At 38.4% G+C, this 22,217-nt stretch overlaps 1 protein-coding gene across 4 annotated transcripts in view; it reads left to right on the top strand.

The window, feature by feature from the left end:
- Positions 1–22,217, top strand: part of LOC114652314 (folliculin-interacting protein 2-like) — a 129,988-nt gene that overhangs the window by 87,857 nt on the left and 19,914 nt on the right. For 3 of the 4 annotated variants that reach the window (XM_028802651.2, XM_028802653.2, XM_028802652.2), the window contains 5 exons: positions 769–970; positions 1,535–1,623; positions 4,289–4,435; positions 10,701–10,870; positions 13,547–14,594. In XM_028802651.2, the coding sequence (XP_028658484.2) occupies positions 769–970; positions 1,535–1,623; positions 4,289–4,435; positions 10,701–10,870; positions 13,547–14,594 (1,656 nt within the window). Of the gene's footprint in view, positions 1–768; positions 971–1,534; positions 1,624–4,288; positions 4,436–10,700; positions 10,871–13,546; positions 14,595–15,562; positions 20,375–22,217 lie in introns of those variants that run through there. The other variant, XM_028802654.2, reaches the window with a different exon arrangement.

Here is a 22,217-nt window from a genome sequence, read left to right as displayed (position 1 = left end):
ATCCCCAGTTACTTTTAGCAGAGCACCACCTCCACATCCACTCCTTGAAAAGTGACCACACATAGAGACATTTTGGTGTGGTGGAAGTAAATAAGCAGTTTCTTGGTTTTGCTGATGTTAAGTTGCAGACAATTCTCTTTGCACTAAGAAACAAAATTCTTCTCCTGACTCCTCTCCTCTGTCTCTCCCCCTTTATCAATACGCCCCATAATGCAGAATCATCTGAGAGTTTCTGCAGGTGACCTGACCTGCTGTTATATTTATAGTCCAAGGTGAGCAGAGTGAAGAGAGAAGCACACAGGACTGTTTGTTGTGGTGCTCCAGGGCTGTTGTATGTACATGAACAGAAATAAAGACCATGAATATTCTTTTTAGTAACTGAGGCATGGGCCAGTATAATTATTGAAAATAATGTTTTCTTTATGCCACCTTCAGTAGAATTAATAAACAAATCAATCTGCAGCCTATCTGAGCTCATCTTTTTCAAACTAAGCCTTCTGTTTTTTTCCCTTCCTGCCTCCTTGGTAGTGATGTTTGTAGTGGTTGTTATTTACAGAACCATTAAGAAAAATGGCTGCTGGTAAGGCTTTCCCCTTTTAGCTTGCAGAAGTATATTCATCAACAGCAGTTCATTTGGCACAGAAAGTCCTTTTTGTATATCTGTTGTAAATCAAATTTCTAGACAATGCACAAGTAGGCAATTATTTGGGGATTTGCCATTTAAATGATTTCTAGCCATACAATTCTCTTCACAACCATGCTCGTCAGGTGTACCGAAGAAACTTTCAGCCTAACAGATGAAAGCTGTGGCTCCAACCCTGCGATGATTCGGAGGAAGAAGATTGCCATCAGCATTATCATCACCCTTCCCGAGAAAGAAGAAGAGAGCAGGGGCTTCCAGGATTTCTTTTTCTCACACTTCCCTCTGTTTGAATCACACATGAACAAACTGAAGGCTTCAATAGAGAAGGTAGGCACAGTGGTGGGGGGGTTACTACTGAGTAGAAAGTGGGAAGAGCTATATAAATTTTAAAGTATATTCTATTGTTTGATCTCAGTGTTGCTTCATGTTTTAAATTTTACTTTTTGAAAAGGAAAAAAAAAACAAGTTGCATTTGAGCCTTTCTGACTTAATCAAGTTGGGTTAAACTTGACGAGGGGGCACATGAACTAATCTTGATAATGGGAAAGGGTCTCTTAGCAAGCGATGCATAGTAATTGATATGCAGCACTGTTTTAAAGTGAATAGGTACACACATTGTAGTCCTTAAAATATTAAATTAGTAAAATTAAAGCATTATTTAAGATAAATTAAATAATTTGTAAAATAAAGATCATATCCAGAGAAGTAGCATTTATATAACTCAAACAGTTCTTCAACTTCTTGAAAGCAACAGTTGTTATATTGTCCCCTAATTTAATGTAATTATTGAATATAATACATGCTGTATTTTTTTACATTTACCATAGTATTCAAAGAATTAGTTTCATAGGAGTACTGACTTGTCTTAACTGTCTTCTTACCTCATTGCAGGCTATGATTCTGTGCAGGAAGATAGCTGAATCCAGTCAGAGAGTTCAAGTTTACTTATGTCGGGTTATGGATGCTCTTGGTGAATTCAGGTGATTGGTCTCCATATGGAATAAGCTACTTGGATTGCTTTAGCACATACACTATTGGAATACTCAAAAGTGTATTATCTTGATTTTTTTAGTTTAATTATATTGGCTCTGTCTTTCATTCATACTGTATAGTGCTTTTCACATCCACTGTATCTATCAATCATATTGTCCTCATTGCATCTAACAATAATGCCTTTCTCATCATACACCTATCATATATTGACTTTAACAATAATCTTATACGGTACCTTTAATATCTGTATAGATTATGCAGTATCTGCCTGCTAGCTTCTTTCATTTTCACACTGAACATTCATATATTGCATTCACAGCTCTCAGTCACAGTGCCTTGAACATCTATCAAATTATTTTATATGGTATATTTCATATCTGTGTATTATATGGTGTCTTCATTGGCTTTAAAGTGCTTATCTGTTGGATTGTGTCATCTGTTATTATTCCTTTCACACCTGTCTGTCAATCATATAGTAACATTAACATCTACTTGTTGACTATATGGTGACTTTCATATAATCTGTCTAGCATACATTTCATTGTCTGTCTGTCTATCTATCTTTGTCTATCTATGGCAATTTACCTGATCATTTTTGACAACCCTATTCAAAGTGTTAGAGGACTATTATCCAGTAAGTAAGCAAATATGTTGGACTTTCATTAAAACTACCAATCTTTTAAAAAAAAAATCATCATTAATAATCTATCTATCTATCTATCTATCTATCTATCTATCTATCTATCTATCTATCTATCTATTATATAGTACCTTTCACATCTATCTATCTATCTATCTATCTATCTATCTATCTATCTATCTATCTATCTATCTATCTATCTATTATATAGTACCTTTCATATCTATCTATCTATCTATCTATCTATCTATCTATCTATCTATCTATCTATCTATCTATCTATCTATCTATCTATCTATCTATCTATCTATCTATCTATCTATCTATTATATAGTACCTTTCACATCTATCTATCTATCTATCTATCTATCTATCTATCTATCTATTATATAGTACCTTTCATATCTGTCTGTCTGTCTGTCTGTCTATCTATCTATCTATCTATTATATAGTACCTTTCACATCTATCTATCTATCTATCTATTATATAGTACCTTTCATATCTATCTATCTATCTATCTATCTATCTATTATATAGTACCTTTCATATCTATCTATCTATCTATCTATCTATCTATCTATCTATCTATCTATCTATCTATCTATCTATCTATCTATCTATCTATCTATCTATCTATCTATCTATCTATCTATCTATCTATCTATCTATCATTAGCCAATAGAACAATGTAGATGTGAATAGGCAATTTAGCCTAACAAAGCTCGCCAGTCCTATCCACTTCATTCTTCTAAAATAGCATCAAGTCAAGTTTTGAAAGTGCCAGCCTATTCCACATGTCTGTGATTCTCTGTGTAACAAAAAACGTCCTAATGCGTGTGCGAAATTTACCCTTAACAGTTTCCAACTGTGTCCCCGTGTTCCTGATGAACTCATTTTACACTCACGGTCTCGATCCACTGGTCTAATTTCGTTCATAACTTTAAACACTTCAGTCATATCTCCTCTTAGTCTCCTTCACATTGATTCACATCCACAGTTATCAATCATAATATTACTTTTAACATTTATCTCATTATTTTATAAGCTACCATTAATATCTCTCTATAGATTATGCAGGGGTTTTCGTACCTCTGTCTTGCTTGCATTGTCTTTCACATCTTTTAATCATATATTGCCTTCACATCTATCTATCGTAGTGCTTTTTAACATCTTGTCACATTTTATATTGTACCTTTAATTTCAGTACCTTATTACGTAGTGTCTTTATCTGTCTTAAAGTATTTATGTAGTATATGATGTCGCTATTATCTTACAGAGCTTTTCAAATCTGTCATAATGGATGTTAATTGCAGTATGTGTTTGTATTTATCTCTATTATAATAAAAAAAAAAATCCTGGGATGTGACTTGACTTTTTCAGAGAGATACTTTCATCCCCCGTGAGATGAGACTTTGTGCCAAGAGATTTATCCACACCCGGGGCCGGAAATAAAAGACAAAGAGTAGATGACAAAGTAGAATGTCTTAAAGAATTCAAAAACATTGGTGCGATACACATGCAGAGCAGGTTAGAGATAATAAAAGTACTAAAATTCGAAAGTCTCAAAAAAAAATGATAGTAAAGATCGCATTAGCACAAACAACCGGAAGTTATTACTTAGTGAAATAACGGAACGGCGAAAAGAGATCGAATATATTGTTCGGATTTAAACTTTAAGTTGGAGACTTGTAGATTGTCTAATTTATGTTGCCATCAGGGAAAAGTAGTGTTTCTTCCCAAAGAAGAGGCGTATCCATGAGAATTAAAAGATTTGTTGTTTGGTGAAAGTGAAATCCACATATGTAAGCAGCAGAGATGAGCAAAGCGAGCAGGGGGCAAAGCCCCCTAGAATATTTATATATAAATACAAACACGCACAAATATACACCTAATTATCTGTCCATCCATCTGTCTCTGTCTGCTTGTCCATGTCATAACATCATATCTACAGTCCCTGTATCTACCATTTTGCCTCATTTCTTATTTCTTTTCTCTTTATGCATTGAAATAGGACAACTGTTTGGAATCTGTATATGGCACCCAGGATCTCTGAGCCAGTGTGGCTAACCATGATGTCTCATACCTCAGAAAAGAAACCACTCTGCCAGTGTTTTATGAAAGAGCTTACTTTGTTGATAGAACAGAGCTCCAAAAATCAGTAAGTGATCTCAAGCCTACTAACCTACAAATGTGTCACACATTTTCAGTGATTTCAGAGTGTCTCCTGTAATTTAGGCGGTTATTGGGAAAGCTTACAGTTATATTAGTTTAAAATTTTATGTTAAAAGACAAATCAAAAAAGGAAAATAAAGTTGCATTGTTAAGGAGTTCTGTACAGGCAGCAAACGCAAACTCTTTGTGTTTATAAAAATCAAAACAGAAAAAAAACATATTCTAAATACAAATATAGTCAACAAGTGTGTAAAATATGTAAATAACCATTAAGCTTTACGAGATTTGCTAGGTCCTCTAGTCACCAAATACGTTTTTTTGTGATTTTGGAATTGCTTGAAAAAATGGCAGTAAACATAAAATGACATACCTAGTCATAGTCTGCTTAATTCCTGGCCCAGACACGAACTGTACAGAATTTGTCTTTCCTCCCAGTGTTTCTGTAGCTTGCCCATATTGATGCCACTTCCTCCCATATCCCAAATGTTTATTAAAGCACCCAGAAAATGCCCAGCCTAGAACTGAATCCAGGTCTCTGGAGAGATGAGGCAGCAGTGCTAACCAATGCACTACTGTGCTATCTTTATTTTACCCTGTTTTAGTTTTCTCATATATTGTAAAATAGCACTCTGCATACTTTGAAATAAAACCATCCGGACTGCTGCCTAATATCTGCTTCTTCAGCTTTGTATTTGAAAATGTTGCTCAAAGAAGGAAAAGAAATGTAATTTATCTGTGAAAGTTTTCAGCCATCCAAGTCATGATGGATCTGTCACTTATGTGTCTAAAGCTGCTGGATATTTGGTTTCTAGAATATGAAACCTTGGTCATAATGCTTATTGAGCTGGGAGCCTAACCCAGTAGCATTTGGGTAAAGCAGGAACAAACCACGGACCAGGCACCAGTCATGCACATGTGCACATATGGGTCAATTTGGAGTTGTCCTCAAACACCTTCTGCTTACCAATCCTAATTAGTTAATGTTTCTTTGCTAATGTCGTATAGCCAAGGTCACACGTGCTGATTTCCAAACGTCTGCATGGAGTTACGGGTCTCCATTGCCTCAAGCAGCGTTTCCTAACCTTGGGGTCGACACCCCAAGTTGGGGGGGGGGGGGGGGGGTCACCTGATATGCTAATGGGGTCGCAAGGAATCATTTAAAAATAGAAAGAAAAAAAAAAAAAATTAAACATTAATGTATTGAATTGGAACTGAATGTCAATATTTTAGCTGGGGTCACATACCAAAATAGCTTGGGATCCTCTGCCCTAAAGCTTTACGTTTTTCGGATAGTGCTGTTTATGTTTCCACCTGCCGAAATGTTTTCTGCAATTTACAATCGCCAATTACACTGCCTATGACATATTCGACCCCATTGGAAGATTACACATTTTATTGTTAGACAACATTGAATCACAGTGGACGTAATTTCGCTTTTTTGACAAAACTTTTTATAGAACTGTACATCTTGCAGTAAAAAAAGCAGACATTAGTTTTCACTTTTCATCCCCAGCTCCCTGGCATTTTTTTTGAACATTTTATTAATTTTATTAAAATCAGATAATATTCCATACAAGCAAGTCAAGTTTAACAAAACTAGGTTTGAAACAAATCAACCCCCACCCATGAGAAAGAGAGCTAGGCCAATAAAATAAAACTTTAATAATAGTAAAAATATGTAGATAAGTAAATGAATACAAATACAGTGGAACCTCAGTTTGCGAGCATAATTCGTTCTGGAAACGTGCTCGTAGTCCAAAGCAGTTGTATATCAAAGTGAATTTCCCCATAAGAAATAATGGAAACTCAGATGATTTGTTCCACAACCCAAAACTATTCATACAAAAATGATTAGTACAAAATATAAAGTAAAAATACATAAAACAAATTAACCTGCACTTTACCTTTGAAAAGAATCATGGCTGGTGTGAGTGAGTTTCTACACTCTTATGGGATTCCACCCAACGGGATGACATGCAGTCTCCCAGCGCTGTAGCAGTTCACCATAAAAGCGAATCAGAAAAGATCGCGTACATGCTATAAGCGCCTGCCGTTGATGGGTGATACAAGGAACATTGTAAATGCGCAGGGCACAGTACTACTTGGCCACGACCCTACCTGACTGCTGTGTCTGTGTACAGGAGAGTGGCAGATCCCGCTACAATAAATAACCACGCTGTTGCTGTTTCAAGCTTTATAAAGCTGGTGTTGCTAAAGTACTGAGACTCGGCTTCATGTTTTGGGGTGCAAGACGGGGACTCGCACGTCACAGCACACGCACACAGTCACAATGCTGTAGTAAACAGTATACGCTCGTACGGATGTTGACTATATGAGTGAAGCACGCCGACTCAGATGGAGAATAGGAGACGATTGCCCACAATCCTGCAGCTAGAGAGAGAGAGAGAAGAACCATCAGCTCAGTTGTGATCACATGACGCTCAGCAGACAAAGCATATACATACTACTCGTATTGCAAGACCTCGCTCGTTTATCAAGTCAAAATTTATTAAAAATTTTAGCTCGTCTTGCAAAACACTCGTAAACCAAGTTACTCACAAACCGAGGTTCCACTGTAAATAGAATAAAAAAAGAGTTGAGAGAATCCACTTCCTCTGTGCTTTAAATGCCTATTCTAAAATTTTATTGATCAGCCAGGTTTTAAAAAGTTTTGTACAGATCCTCTAAGTGAGAATTTGATTTTTTCCAATTTTAGATAATGTATAACATCAGTTTCACAGTTGGATAGTTCAGCAAAATAAGCCTACGTGCCAGTAGCACCCTGGAATTTTTAACCCTTGAAAAAGTAAACTTCAGAAAAAGCTCTTTATGGTCGTATACTTTTGAAAATGTCAGCTCAGCGTTGCAGTGTGGATGGGTGAAAATATTGACTCTTCAGATTTGTTCCTGCTTATAGTGTAGCCGTTCTCTGATTGAATCCTTCCAAAAACAGCATCTCATTCCCTGACTGGTCCCTCTTCCCAGAAGACATATTTAAACATAGCAGACACTAAACTGTTGCTTTACATGGTGCTCGTTGTGTTGCGTACCTCTGTGCATCTAAATTGCGTTTTGTACAGTTTGAATGCTGCATACATGTCCAAAAGATAAATCATTTGCAGGTCACTACAGTTTTGAGGTAAATCTCATAGTTGGCGGCATTACCATCCTTTCAAGGAGGAGACTTGTCTCTTCCTGTTTCTGCCTGTCCATGCTCATTGTAGGTGAACGGCCACATCATGTGCGTTTTCGGTCATTTTAGTGTGAATGGAGATACTTTTCATGAATGATTTGAAAACGTTAGTGTGGACAAAGATTTTTTTTCTTTAAGTGAAAACATAATAGTGTGCACATAGGCCTGAGTATTAGATTAGATTACATAAAATTTCTTGCCTCCGCTAAGACAACGAACGAGGGAACTATTTAACAGATTTAAATCTGATTTTTTTCTAGAATTTGCTTGAACATTCTGGTTGATTTTGCGATTTCTGTCATCGCGCTAAGAATCATAGTTCGCTTGCACTAGTGATATATTCGTGCTAATCCGAGACAGAGGCTGCGGGCTGAGGGGAGTGAGAAGCGTGACATCAGGAGTGGGGAGCCGGGCAGGGCTCTCCTCACTGTCCCATTTCACTACTACACGGGAGAAGTAAATAAGGCTAGTAAATAAATGTGTATATTGTGCATAAATTTCAAAATTAACTTGAAGAGTACATCGGGAGGGAGCATTGAATTTCCTGATAGCGGCGGACAGAAAAGACCCCCAGAGGTGCTTCTTAGCACAAGAGAGCGCCTTTTGGAGGGGATGGAGGGCATCTTTCATAATGGCGTCCAATTTTTGCCACCATCCTCTTTTTTCCTCAACAGCTTCCAGTGTGTCCAGGGTTCATTCTGTATGGGGAAGGCTTTCCTGATATGGGAGGAAAACTAAAGTAGTTGCATTTTTGTCACTTATAAATACAGTGGTGTGAAAAACTATTTGCCCCCTTCCTGATTTCTTATTCTTTTGCATGTTTGTCACACAAAATGTTTCTGATCATCAAACACATTTAACCATTAGTCAAATATAACACAAGTAAACACAAAATGCAGTTTGTAAATGGTGGTTTTTATTATTTAGGGAGAAAAAAAAATCCAAACCTACATGGCCCTGTGTGAAAAAGTAATTGCCCCCTGAACCTAATAACTGGTTGGGCCACCCTTAGCAGCAATAACTGCAATCAAGCGTTTGCGATAACTTGCAATGAGTCTTTTACAGCGCTCTGGAGGAATTTTGGCCCACTCATCTTTGCAAAATTGTTGTAATTCAGCTTTATTTGAGGGTTTTCTAGCATGAACCGCCTTTTAAGGTCATGCCATAGCATCTCAATTGGATTCAGGTCAGGACTTTGACTAGGCCACTCCATAGTCTTCATTTTGTTTTTCTTCAGCCATTCAGAGGTGGATTTGCTGGTGTGTTTTGGGTCATTGTCCTGTTGCAGCACCCAAGATCGCTTCAGCTTGAGTTGACGAACAGATGGCCGGACATTCTCCTTCAGGATTTTTTGGTAGACAGTAGAATTCATGGTTCCATCTATCACAGCAAGCCTTCCAGGTCCTGAAGCAGCAAAACAACCCCAGACCATCACACTACCACCACCATATTTTACTGTTGGTATGATGTTCTTTTTCTGAAATGCTGTGTTCCTTTTACGCCAGATGTAACGGGACATTTGCCTTCCAAAAAGTTCAACTTTTGACTCATCAGTCCACAAGGTATTTTCCCAAAAGTCTTGGCAATCATTGAGATGTTTCTTAGCAAAATTGAGACGAGCCCTAATGTTCTTTTTGCTTAACAGTGGTTTGCGTCTTGGAAATCTGCCATTCAGGCCGTTTTTGCCCAGTCTCTTTCTTATGGTGGAGTCGTGAACACTGACCTTAATTGAGGCAAGTGAGGCCTGCAGTTCTTTAGACGTTGTCCTGGGGTCTTTTGTGACCTCTCGGATGAGTCGTCTCTGCGCTCTTGGGGTAATTTTGGTCGGCCGGCCACTCCTGAGAAGGTTCACCACTGTTCCATGTTTTTGCCATTTGTGGATAATGGCTCTCACTGTGGTTCGCTGGAGTCCCAAAGCTTTAGAAATGGCTTTATAACCTTTACCAGACTGATAGATCTCAATTACTTCTGTTCTCATTTGTTCCTGAATTTCTTTGGATCTTGGCATGATGTCTATCTTTTGAGGTGCTTTTGGTCTACTTCTCTGTGTCAGGCAGCTCCTATTTAAGTGATTTCTTGATTGAAACAGGTGTGGCAGTAATCAGGCCTGGGGGTGGCTACGGAAATTGAACTCAGGTGTGATACACCACAGTTAGGTTATTTTTTAACAAGGGGGCAATTACTTTTTCACACAGGGCCATGTAGGTTTGGATTTTTTTTTCTCCCTAAATAATAAAAACCATCATTTAAAAACTGCATTTTGTGTTTACTTGCGTTATATTTGACTAATGGTTAAATGTGTTTGATGATCAGAAACATTTTGTGTGACAAACATGCAAAAGAATAAGAAATCAGGAAGGGGGCAAATAGTTTTTCACACCACTGTAGCACACTGAAATTCTTGCTTGTGTATTCCACCAACATATGACTTATTGACACTTCTGGTGCCAGTACAATCCAATATAACATAAAGGTAACCGGTTTTATGACTTTGTGGACTGATTAGTGGGCCTAACTAACACATGGGGTCCCTACAGCGTACTCAGAACAACACCCTTTACTCCTTCGCTGTGGGCATACTATTACGTCTCATTACCCTTTTGTAAAGCCTAAACACTGAAGGCCAGTAGACCCTTCATCAGGTTTTAAAGAAGATCAGTGAAGTCAGAGTTGGGCCACAGAGAAAAGCCCACACAGATAGCGGAGAAACATGCAAACTCCACACATGTTGCGTCTGAGCAGTAGTTTGAACCCAGGACTCTGGAGCTGTTCCACCATGTGTTAAGTAATATTACCAACCCTTTTAATGATAGGCAGAATTAACTATTTTATTTTAGACATTAGTGATGTTCGAATCTCAATTCTTTCTATTTGAATTATCTATTAGTTAATTTGTTCAAATTGTTTAATTGCACCTTTCTAGAACAGGGCCACCACCAAAATAATAATAATATTTGACTGTAAATTCAGAAGAATACAGGTACATGAAATTCTCATTTTGGCTTGTTACTAGTTTATTAATAATTAGTTGTCTTTGTTCCTGTTTGCCCTCAAAAAGGTTTCTGTCAGCTTTACTAACAGCAGTTCTAACCAACCATCTGGCCTGGGTTCCAACTGTAATGCCAAATGATCATCCTCCCATTAAGGCATTCTCCGAAAAGCACACCTCACTCTCTGTGGATATGCTGTCCAAATCTCACCCTTATAACCCACTCTGGGCACAGCTCGGTAAGTCCAATGACAGACCTTTGTGTAGCTACTCTGTTTGTATTGCCTAACTACTCTAACCACTGGAAGTCAGCAGCACTGATGTGAGTTTTTCTCTCTCCCTCTCTCTGTTACATAATCTTTACTTTGCATGTTACTATAGAACAATGCTGCCCTCTTGTGATGGTTGTAGTCATTGCTGAAATTATAAATGATGTGCACAAATGTATCTTGTGTTTAAGAGTAGGGTAAACAGATATCCCAGGACAATCGCACAAATTAGCCCTAGTATAGGTGACCTGACTTATTCCTAAAAGTCCTCATTTGCTCCATATTTTACACGTCACTAAGTTCTTACTGAATTACATTCTACATATTCTTGCAGGCAGGACCTTCATAAATATTTAGCGTTGCCCAGCATTTTATCACCAAAAATACACACCATACCTGACCAATCGAATTGTGTGATTTCAAAGCTCGTACCCATGTCAATGTGTGCAGTTGCAAGATCGCTTACTGTAAGGGTGTAGGTAGCCTGCATAGAAGCTGGGAACTGTTACGATTAGGACTTTTTGTAGATGTTATTTGAAACCATTGTGTTTTTTAAAATGTATATAAAAAATGCTTCACTTAAGAACATAGTTGACTGTGGCAAATTAATGTATGCCATGATTTGAAAAAATAACTCCACTTGAAAAATACCAAAATTGTCCTTTTATCGATAAGTATTCACCCTCTTTGTTTTAATAACTTTCTTGAGAAATCACACTGAGTACATTAACACGGTAGGTACAGTTAGGTCCATAAGTATTTGGACAGTGATGTAATTTTCATCATTTTGTGTCTGTGCGTCTCCACAATAGATTTGAAATGAAGCAACCAAGATGTGATTGAAGTGTAGACTTGCAGTTGTAATTCAAGGGGTTTAACAAAACCATTGTATGAGCCGTTCAGAAAAAAACAGCCATTTTTATATGTGGTCCCCCCTCTTTTTCGGGGGCTCAAAAGTATTTGGACAAATTAACATAATCATAAATATAAGGGTCATTTTCAAAATTTGGTTGAAAAACCTTTGCAGTCAATGGCTGCCTGAAATCTGAACCCTTAGCCTTCTCCATGTACTGAGTTAACACCCTAGTGATGGTTTGCCAGGCCTTTACTGCAGCTGTCTTCAGGTGCTATTTGTTTGTTGGACTTTCTGCCATCAGTTTTGTCTTCAGCAAGTGAAATTCATGTCCAGTTGGGTTGAGGGTACTTGACTGACTTGGCCATTGAAGAATATTCCACTTGTTTGCCTTCCACTTCATTGCTTATTCCACTTCAGAACCACTTGGCTTACTGTCACAATATGTTTTGGCTCATTGTCCATCTATACCATGAAACATCAGTTATCAGTTTTGTGGGATTTGGCTGAATCTGAGCAAACGGTATAGCTCTGTACACTTCAGAATTCATCCTGCTACTCCTGCCAGCAGTCATATCATCAATAAACACCACTGACTGACTTCCATTTACAGTCTGACTTGTCTATACCATAACCATACCTCCACTATGTTTCAAAGATGTTGTGGTATGCTACAAATCATGAGCCATTCCTTCTCTTCTCCATACTCTTCTTTATCCAGCAATCTCATACATATTGATGTTAGTTTCACTTGTCCAAAGAATACTGCCAGCTCTCTTGCTATCAGAGTTTCTTCCAGTTTCCAATTGCCTTTGGATTTCGTATGGCACCACTGTACTCACTGACAACTTAAATGAAAGACCTATACTTCTAAGGGTAATAATGCTCTGTCTCATTTCATTTGTTAATCGCCATTTTTCTTGGTGTTATCACTGGAATATTGCCCAAGTTGTACTTCTCAGTCTGTTCCAACTCTGCTTTAAGACAGACAGGTGTTTTTAAGTAATCAATAGAAGTTGGGACACTTGTGCAAATTGTTTGCTCCAACTTGCAAGGCTTCATTTATTTTAATTGCTGCAGAACATCTGTAATTTGTAATTTATTAGATGTTCCCTGAAGAAGGCCTGTTAGTAAATTTCTGAAATTTTCTCTTTTCAGTTTTTGCTAACCTAAACTTTAAATTTAAACCTCTGGCAGTTTACTGCTTACCTTTTCACCATTCTAGGTCATTCATTGCATATCAACTGATTATATTTGAAGAAAAACTGGAAGAACTGAGGTGTTCTAAAACTACTGTATAATGAAAGCCAAAATGCAGAGATTTTCATAAACGCTTTAGTTATGCTTCTCCTTAGATGGGTCTGTTAAAACTCATTGATTAAATGCCACCCTTACTCTGCAGTTCTAGCGTGTGGTGACTTCAACTAAGGAGAACTTCGAAAGGAACAATGACAAACTTCCATCAATATGTGTCATGTTCCATACATGGACTCAATAAGCTGGACCTACTTTATTCAAATGATGTGTTTAGATGTAAACCTGTGGCACAACTGGACAGATCTGAACACAATCTGATCCATCTTACTCGCACCTACAAACCTGTTATTAGATGAGAACAGCTCTCTTATCATTCTCCAAGCCAGAAGTTCTTGTGTGTATTTAGGTGGTTGCTGTTTCTTACTGTATTTCTATTTCTCTTGAGCTTCTGTAAAGGCTTAATTCCCCCTTGATGGCAAACAAAGTATTATCATATTATCTGTCGATCTAATCTCCACCCTTCCTCTTCCCTTTAGGCGACCTTTATGGAGCTATTGGCTCTCCTGTGCGTCTAACACGGACAGTGGTTTTAGGAAAGCGTCGAGAGCTGGTCCAGAGAGTCTTGTACATCCTTACTTACTTCATCCGCTGCTCTGAACTGCAAGAAGTCCATCTGAACACATCTGGGAAAGCAGAGCAGGATGAACATGTTTCCCCTGGCACTAATTTTTTTACCACATTGGAGAAGGGTGAGGTAGAAGAATCAGAGTATGTCGTAGTCACTGTCCAGAATGAGTCTCTCCAAGAAACCTCTGACAAACTGAGAGAAAACTCCAGAAAGCTGTCTGGTAACTCTGATGTGCAGTGTGTTGAAAATTCCACATATTTTAACAAACCCCGAAAAAAAGAGCTACCTGTTGACTGTGACACAGACAACTCCGATCTTTTGGACCCTCAGGAAGAGCATCCTGTTCTTATCAGGGATGACAGCTTACAAGTCTGCCGACAGGTCACAGGTATCCCACAAGAGGTGAAAAGGGAAACTGTAATCAATGTAACTGGAGCAGCAATGGCGGGGTTTCATGCATTCAAACATTTGGATTGCTTGAACACTCAAACCATGGGTAGTCCTAAAACCTGTAGAACCCTCTCACAAGCTCTGCCTTGTCCAGGAGCGTCTGTTCGTCAGAACCCCCATTTCCAGAAAGTGACATTTAAAATTGGAAGCTCTCTGTCTCCTGACTCTGATGTCGAGAGCAGAAAGAAGGAAATGGATATACGCTACCATGAATTTAAGGAGAAACACTACAAAGATAACCGTAAAAATATCAAAACTGATGAAGGGGGTCACCATCCAGTTTCTACTTTGGGGCAGCAGTCAACTAATGTCCCCTGTGGGGACTTGAATGACAATGATGGAGAAATCGCTTTTAAAACTGAAAGAGACTTACTCAGGAACGAGAGTTCAGACAGTGCCCTGGGAGAGAGCAGTGATGAAGAAGAACCCCAAAATTGCTCATCGAAGCAAAAACTTGGCAAAAAGTGGAAAGAGAACCATGAGGAGTTTGAACTGCCTCTTCCCAGGTAACAAAAAATTAAGTTATGGTTTCTACCTAATATTGCTTATTCAGAGGATACGCAACACTCTGGGAGTACCATATTAGGTTTGTAGTCTAACCCATAGCATATATTTGGTGTCTTGCTTATTTATTTTCTCATGTTGAACATTTCTTTGTTCTTGTGATTTAGATAGGGAGAAGTGGGACTTGGGGCCATTTAACGTAATTCTTTTCTTTTCCACAAACTTGATTGTTCGTCATGGATAGAAAATGCATTTGCTTTTCTACTTTTGTTAAATGTGTTCACTATCTTCGAATTCGGTTTGTATGATCCAACTGGGCTATCCAACTGCGACACTCCCTTGACTGTAACTTTTGTACTCGGTGAAGATTTTGGTTCTGGGTCTGCTAGCAGACAGACATCTGGGAAAAACTGAGTTTTGGTGTCTACCAAATTTTGCTTCTCCGGAGGATGAGCGTCACTCCCAGAGCACTACATTAGGTTTGTGTTCTAACCAAAAGCATATATTTGTTACCACCCAAACCAGAGTTTAGAACGAATTAGTTTAGGCTAGGCCAAGCCAGTTTGTTCGAAGTGCGATAGGATGAATCGGTCTGGCCTAGTCTGAACTAGATTATCCTGAAATCAATGTAGAGCTCCCACGACACACTGATTTGGCCTAGTCTAAACTAGTCTGGCCTGCAGTCGTACTAGAGTAAACCAGTTTGGCCAAGTCAGAAGTGATTTGTGTGATTTTTAACATTGGATATGTCTGATCCTGCAAATTTGGGGAATCCCTGTCCACGCCCCTATCATCCCTGCATCTTTCGCAGTGCACCGCCACCACTCCACAATGAGCCGTAAATTTGCAGAGTGTTCGAGCGTTTTATTCATTTCAATTTTATTGTGTTTGGCTGCGTGTTTTATTCGTTTTGCTCCTGCATGTTTGTTATGTTTGTTCTTTTTGTTTTTTGTGTTTTTCATCATTATAGATGAGGCTCCGACTAGTGGACAAAGGTATCAAAGGGAGAGGAGAGAGATATTCTTGACCGAGATTTTGAAAAAACGAAACTGAAAAATGGACTCATTTTAATGTGCTTACAAAAGACAGATATTTAGAACTTATACAAGTGATGGAGGAGACTGAAAAAGCAGAAAAGATAACACTCCTACAACAAAGAAGGTTAAATGACTTAATGTACTGGAAATTGGAGGCATAACTAGCCCAAATAGGCCAAACTAGTTTAGACTTGGACAAATCAGTCTGTCCTGGGAGTTCTACACTGATTACAGGAAAATCTAGTTTAGACTAGGCCAAACCAATTCATCCTATTGTGCTTCGGACAAACTGGTCTAAAGCAGTTTGTTCTTCAAATCGGGTTTGGCTGGTAACATATTGAAAGAAAAACTGATCAATAGCAAATATAAATAAGGAGAAATGGATCAAGAAGTAGAGGAGATGTCTTGGTTGTATAAAAAAAAAAAAACGCTGAAATGTCTAGGCCCGCTTTACGTAAGTAACGTGTCATTTTTGTCACTAAACAAAATCAAGTTTGACACCCCAGTGGTAAAAATCAAATAGTTTCAGGTTTATGAAGCAGGATCCCATTTACTAAAGAACTAGTATTACATTGTTGTCTATCTATCTATCTATCTATCTATCTATCTATCTATCTATCTATCTATCTATCTATCTATCTATCTATCTATCTATCTATCTATCTATCTATCTATCTATCTCATATAGTACCTTTCTATCTATCTATCTATCTATTATATAGTGCCTTTCATATCTGTCTATCTTTCTCATACAATGGTGGATGCTGGCTTTTGGACCTGATTGGACCTGACACTGATAACAGCTTGGATGGTCCTTTTCCTCTTTTTGCCCAGAGAACAAAAACTATTTGAAATGTTGACTGGTCAAACCACAAAACACAATTCCCACTGTGCTACCTTCCATCTTGGATGAGACTGAGCCCCGAGAAACCTACAGAGCTTCTGGACACTGTTGACGTATGGCTTCTGTTTTCCATAGTAAACCCTTAACTTTCATGTGTGGGTGCAGTGGCAGGTGGCGTTCGCTGACAAAAAGATTTACTGAATTATTCCCAAACCTGTGTCATGACATCCATTACAGACTCATGATGGGTTTTTAAGACAGTGACGTCTGGGAGATCAGAGGTCACACACATTCAGAAGTGAATTCCTTGAATCCTTAATAATATTGTGTACTGTAGAAGGTGAAATGCCTAAAATCCTCCTGATTTCTCTTTAGGAAAACATAGTTCTAAATGTGCTGGATTTTTGCTGTTGCATGTATTGGTAAATAGCGAGACTTGACCCATCCTTGAAGGACTCTGCCTTTTCTTGGAGGCAACTTATTTTTTACTAGAACATGCTTGTCTCACCTGTTTCACTTCACATTGTTATTTGAACTTCTCACATCATTATTAGTCCTAAACTACCTAGCTTTTTTGGAATATATTGCAGACATCAGATTCATAATATACATATATCTTCAAAGAACAATACTGCTGCTGAGGTAAAACATGAAACTCCTTGTCTTTATGATCTTTATGTTTGAATACCAGTCAAAGCAAGTTTACAAATTCCCCCCCTTTAGCATTTTCCACACCATCTCAACACTTTTGGAATTTGGTTTGTCTTTACCTTGTATGCAAAACTGGTTAAATGTCTTTGTAAATGTTAGATTGCCTTATAATCCATACAAATTAATATGAGTTTTAATAACTACTAATAATGAAAATGGAGGAGTAAACTGTGTCAGTCTTTTACAATCCATAATTTAATTAGTTTAATTTTCAGTGTTTGTTCTGCTTCTCAAGTTCAGAGTCATAATTTTAAACCTGTTTTGCTAGTAATTTGAAGTATTTCATAATGACAAGGGTCTAGGTTTACTTCTCACAATTCACAATACTAATGCATCTAGTTCTCTGTTGTAATTTTAAGGAAGTAGTAAGTATTTTAAGTAAAAAGCACTGTCTATTTCAGTAATTGTTTCAACATGAAAGTACCCACACACGTGTTTTGTGGTTTTACTGACTTCTTGTAGTGTATTCTATCTGTAAATGTCAGGAAACTGCGATTATAAATAAAAATGTAAGATTTTAATCTTACCTGTTCTAAACACGCACGGTGCGTGGTTCATCCAGAAATTGCTTTTATGAAAAGGCTCAAAATATGAGGCAGAATTTTATAAAAAAAAAAACTACAGATGGCAACATTTGTTTTATTAGGGGATTCAGTCTACAAAATTTAAAAATATGTAAGATGTAGTAATAAATCTTAAAATATTACAGGGTGGTATGATGGTCTTGAGGCTGACACTGCCATTTAATTTAGTACACATGGATTATCTTGTTGAGTGACTGTGGAAACTAAATCTATATAATAAAACACTCAACTGGATATAGTCCCTCAAAGCAGTTTGATTGGTCAGTTTGGCTTTGGTTCCTCAGTCAAATATGAACAAAGTCAGGAAGTGCTGTGCAAGGAAGGCCAAAACAGGATCGCAGACAGTAACCTTCGGACATGAGAGGGTATTTACAAGAATACTGATGTTGTTTTCACAGCTGGTAATGGGGGCCCATCTACTATTGGTGGGTGTCAAAAAGCAGACGGGAAGGGAAGCAACATGCCTCAAATTGTTAGGAATGTGAGTAGCAAGCATTATGGGAACACAAGAGCCAAGACAGGCTGAGACGCACAAGAATATTGAAGAAAGGCGTAGGACAAAATCACTGAAAGTAAACATAAGAGATATCAAATATTATAAAATTTACTCTATTAGCTGTATTTGACAGCTTATGTAGCTAATAGTTAATGAAAACTGTAAAATAAAAAAAAATAAAAACTTTGTGGGGGTGTGTCCAGCAGGATGGTGTCAGCTTCATGTATCAACCAGATTAGGTGTTGGAAAATTCACTGTGGACAGGTGGTTCTGGCATCACATTTTAAGACTTCTAGTCCAAGGGGACATCAGAGTACACAACTGGAAATAGCAGGGAATGAGAAATTAGACAACTCCATGACGATTTTCCAGCATATTTTCACATTTCCAAAATATCGGGACAACCAATGGCAGTGCTAACCTACAGACCCAGTGTTGTTGAATGCTTTTCAGATCCACGAGCTCAGCTACATCCACTAGCCTTTTTTCTTTTTTTTCATTCTGTCATAGTACATAAAACGCAAGATATTACACTGAGCCCGTCTTCTGTTTGCAAAATCCCAAACTCCAATGTTTCTTATTCCTTGTTAGCAGCATTGTATCCTCCATGCGGGCGCGTACTGGTTTTCCCCTCTCACACACACAGAACCCGCATTTGTGCATGTTGCAGACTGTTTGGACTGCATTTCTGAGAGCGTCAAATTACACGAATGCTGTGACTGCCCGACTTGCTCAGATTCCCTAAATAAAGTCTTCTACTAAAAATGTTTAAAAAAAAAAAAATAATAATCATGGGCCTTTATGATACTAATTAAAAGCCATAATAGCAACAATATAACATAAAAAAATGAAACCATCACAACACAAAATAATTTTATATTTAACTTGTATGAAAGAATCATTGACCATATAATCCACCTCGGGTTCTACCAGGAAAACCTGACTTGAAGTTTGATGGATGAATGCTGTTGTTATCTCAGTTTCTCTCGGTGCTCTGGCCGTTAGCTTCTCCAGGCATTGCCAGAGCCTCCAGAAATACAGCAGGTTGAGGGGTGGGGGGCACTTCCAAAGTCCTAGGATTGAGGGGGTCGGCAAAGTGTTGCTCCAGGGTAGCTGGGGTACAGCTGTTATGGTGTTTCAAGTGTGAGGGTATGGTAATGCTTGTTATGACATTTAAAATAAATATTGGTTTGTTTCATTAACCAATCAGTGTTCAACTTGTAGCTTGGGTGCCTTTTGCTAGAAATTTCTGGAAGCAAAGAATATTCTCAGTGTTTAAGTGGATTTAATTTGGTTTTCTTGATATTGATCAACAGGAAAAGACTTTAATGTCAAAGTGAAAAACATTACCCATTACTTATCAAGCATCTCCGAGTAGGGAAACGGTCCTAATGGGCTCAAAAACCTCAGAATGATACAAATATGGTCCTGCTCTCAGGAGTGTACCATTGCATCCAAGAAGCACTTCCAGGTAAGGTGGAACAGCCATAAAACAAAGGAGTCCCCTCCTGGAAGCACCCTCCTGAAGGCCATCAGGGGCAACCAAACAGGGCTGCCCACTGGAATTAGTTTCCATGTAGCCCTGTAGGAGTCCAGACTGGAGGCATACCAGAGGCACACTACCACCCTGGCTTACTGAGAGAATAGTCGCTCATGTCTGGCTGTCCATCCATAATGAGAAGAGGGCCAGTCCACCTGAATCCATCACATTGTATTTACAAGATTAGTCAACTGTTGTTAATAATACTGATATTAATACCTTATTGTTGTTATTATTAAAATGGCTTAAATATTAAGGTATAATATAGTATTAATACTAAGGATTCATTTTATAGTAGACTAGAAAGGTTTATTTCTGATGTAACACACATTATATCAAAAAACCTAAAAATTGATTGATTGGATGGATGGCTGGATGGATGGATGAATAGACAGATAAGGCAATTATATAATAGATAAGGCACACATTATATCAAAAAACCTAAAAATTGATTGATTGGATGGATGGATGGATGAATAGACAGATAGATAAGGCAATTATATAATAGATAAGGCACACATTATATCAAAAAACCTAAAAATTGATTGATTGGATGGATGGATGGATGAATAGACAGATAGATAAGGCAATTATATAATAGATAAGGCATTATTCATAATCTGGTGTCCAGCAGCTCAAGCACATCAGTTAAAAATTATTTAGAAATGTCAAGGAGAATAAAACATAAAAAGCATAAATGGTCATTTGCTACAGTGTCAGAAGGTAGAGTGGTGACCACATCATGAATCACTTATGGCAACAACAGAGTTATAATCACAGCAGTAGGAACAAATGATCTGGGGCTTCTGTTCTTCAGAGCAGTGAGAGAAGACGTCTACAAGTTTACTTCTCTGACCTGCCAAAATGTGGAGAGGGTGACTGCTGTTGTCAAGGATAACCTGTGTCTTCCTCCCCATACACCTTTTTACCACCATTGCCACTGAGTCCAAAGTCCTACCCAGCACTGAGCTGGCCTTCTTCACAAGCTTGTCCAGCCTCTTCGTGTTCTTATCTGCCATACTGTCTCCCCAACACACAACAGCAAAAAGAGGACACTTGTCTGGTAGAACAAAGACAACATTTCACTACATATGCTGAATAATCCAAGTCTACTGAGGAAAAAGAGCCTGCTCTGAACCTTTCTGTAGAGGGAATCTGTGTTCACAGAGCAGTCCAGCCTGTCATCAAGGTGGACGCCTAGATATTTACAAGTCTGCTCCACCTCAGTGTCCTCCCTTCAGATGTTGACAGGCAGAAGGGGGGAGCTTAGACCTGCAGGAATCCAAAATCATCTTATTGGTTTTCATTGTTTTCAGAACCAGGCAGTTCTTATCGCTCCAGTCATATCCCTGTATTCCCCTTCCTGCCCATTCCTAATACACGCCACAATAGCTGTATCTGCAGAGTACTTCTGACTTGTATTTAAAGTCTGCAGTGTATAATGTGGACAGGAATGGGCCCAGAACAGTCCCTCGTGGGGCCCCCAACGTTGCTCACTACTGTCCTGGTGACGCAGTTCCCCAGTTTGACAAACTGCAGTCGTCCAGTCAGGTAGTTATGAATCCAGGAGGTGAATGAAGGTGGAATCCACACCATTCTCTCAAGTTTATTTTTAATAATAGAGGGTTCAATGCATTTCATAAATCAAAAACAATCCTCACATAACCACCCGATTCATTCAAAAAGGAGAGGTTGGTCCTTAATTAAAATAAAGTTCAGAAAATGGGGTAATGGCTATTATTTTTGTCTTCCAGTGTATCAGGTGTATGGGCTGCTTTTTAAAATTGTATTAAATCCGTGGGTGATCCGGCTCGCAGGATCCTCATTGTTGGGGACCCGAGTTGCAGGACCAGGCCAATAGGGTACCTACGTAACCCCTGGCTGTGGCAGATAGATGGTCATTTCCATTTGGTGGGACTGGACAGCGTGTGTCTGCCCTGGGGGAGTTTGCCAACCAGAATCCTGAGCTGTTTTGTCATGTGGTGGGTGCAGCAACGCGCTGTACCAGTGCATGCTCTCCAGCCCGACCTGACCTGATTAAATCTGAGAATTTTCATTAAGCTAAGCCAAACATTTCTATGGGTTTGTTTAATGCACTTTACACTCATTTTAAATGGGTGATGCCACACGTTCGCTGACATGGCTTTCAGCAGGTGCCCTGAAGCAGCAATACTGGGGAAATCTGTTTTATTGCTGCTTTTCTTTCAGTGATATTTAAAGCAAAAAGGAAGAGAAAGCTGCACTAATAACGAGAGAAGTCCGTTTGACCAAAATTCTGACTTTTAAAAATAGCCCTGGGTACAAAGTGTTGTGTTTGCAGCAGAGCCCCTGTTCTATTTAAAAAAAAGACAAAAATAAAACTGCAAACCAAAAAAGGAAAGTGAGTCTCATTCTTACACAGCTGAGCACTAAA

Source organism: Erpetoichthys calabaricus, chromosome 5 (assembly GCF_900747795.2).
Source record: "Erpetoichthys calabaricus chromosome 5, fErpCal1.3, whole genome shotgun sequence".
Taxonomy (NCBI): domain Eukaryota; kingdom Metazoa; phylum Chordata; class Cladistia; order Polypteriformes; family Polypteridae; genus Erpetoichthys; species Erpetoichthys calabaricus.
The sequence above is the reverse complement of the archived record's forward strand: the minus strand, read 5'-3'. Positions and strand labels throughout refer to the sequence as shown.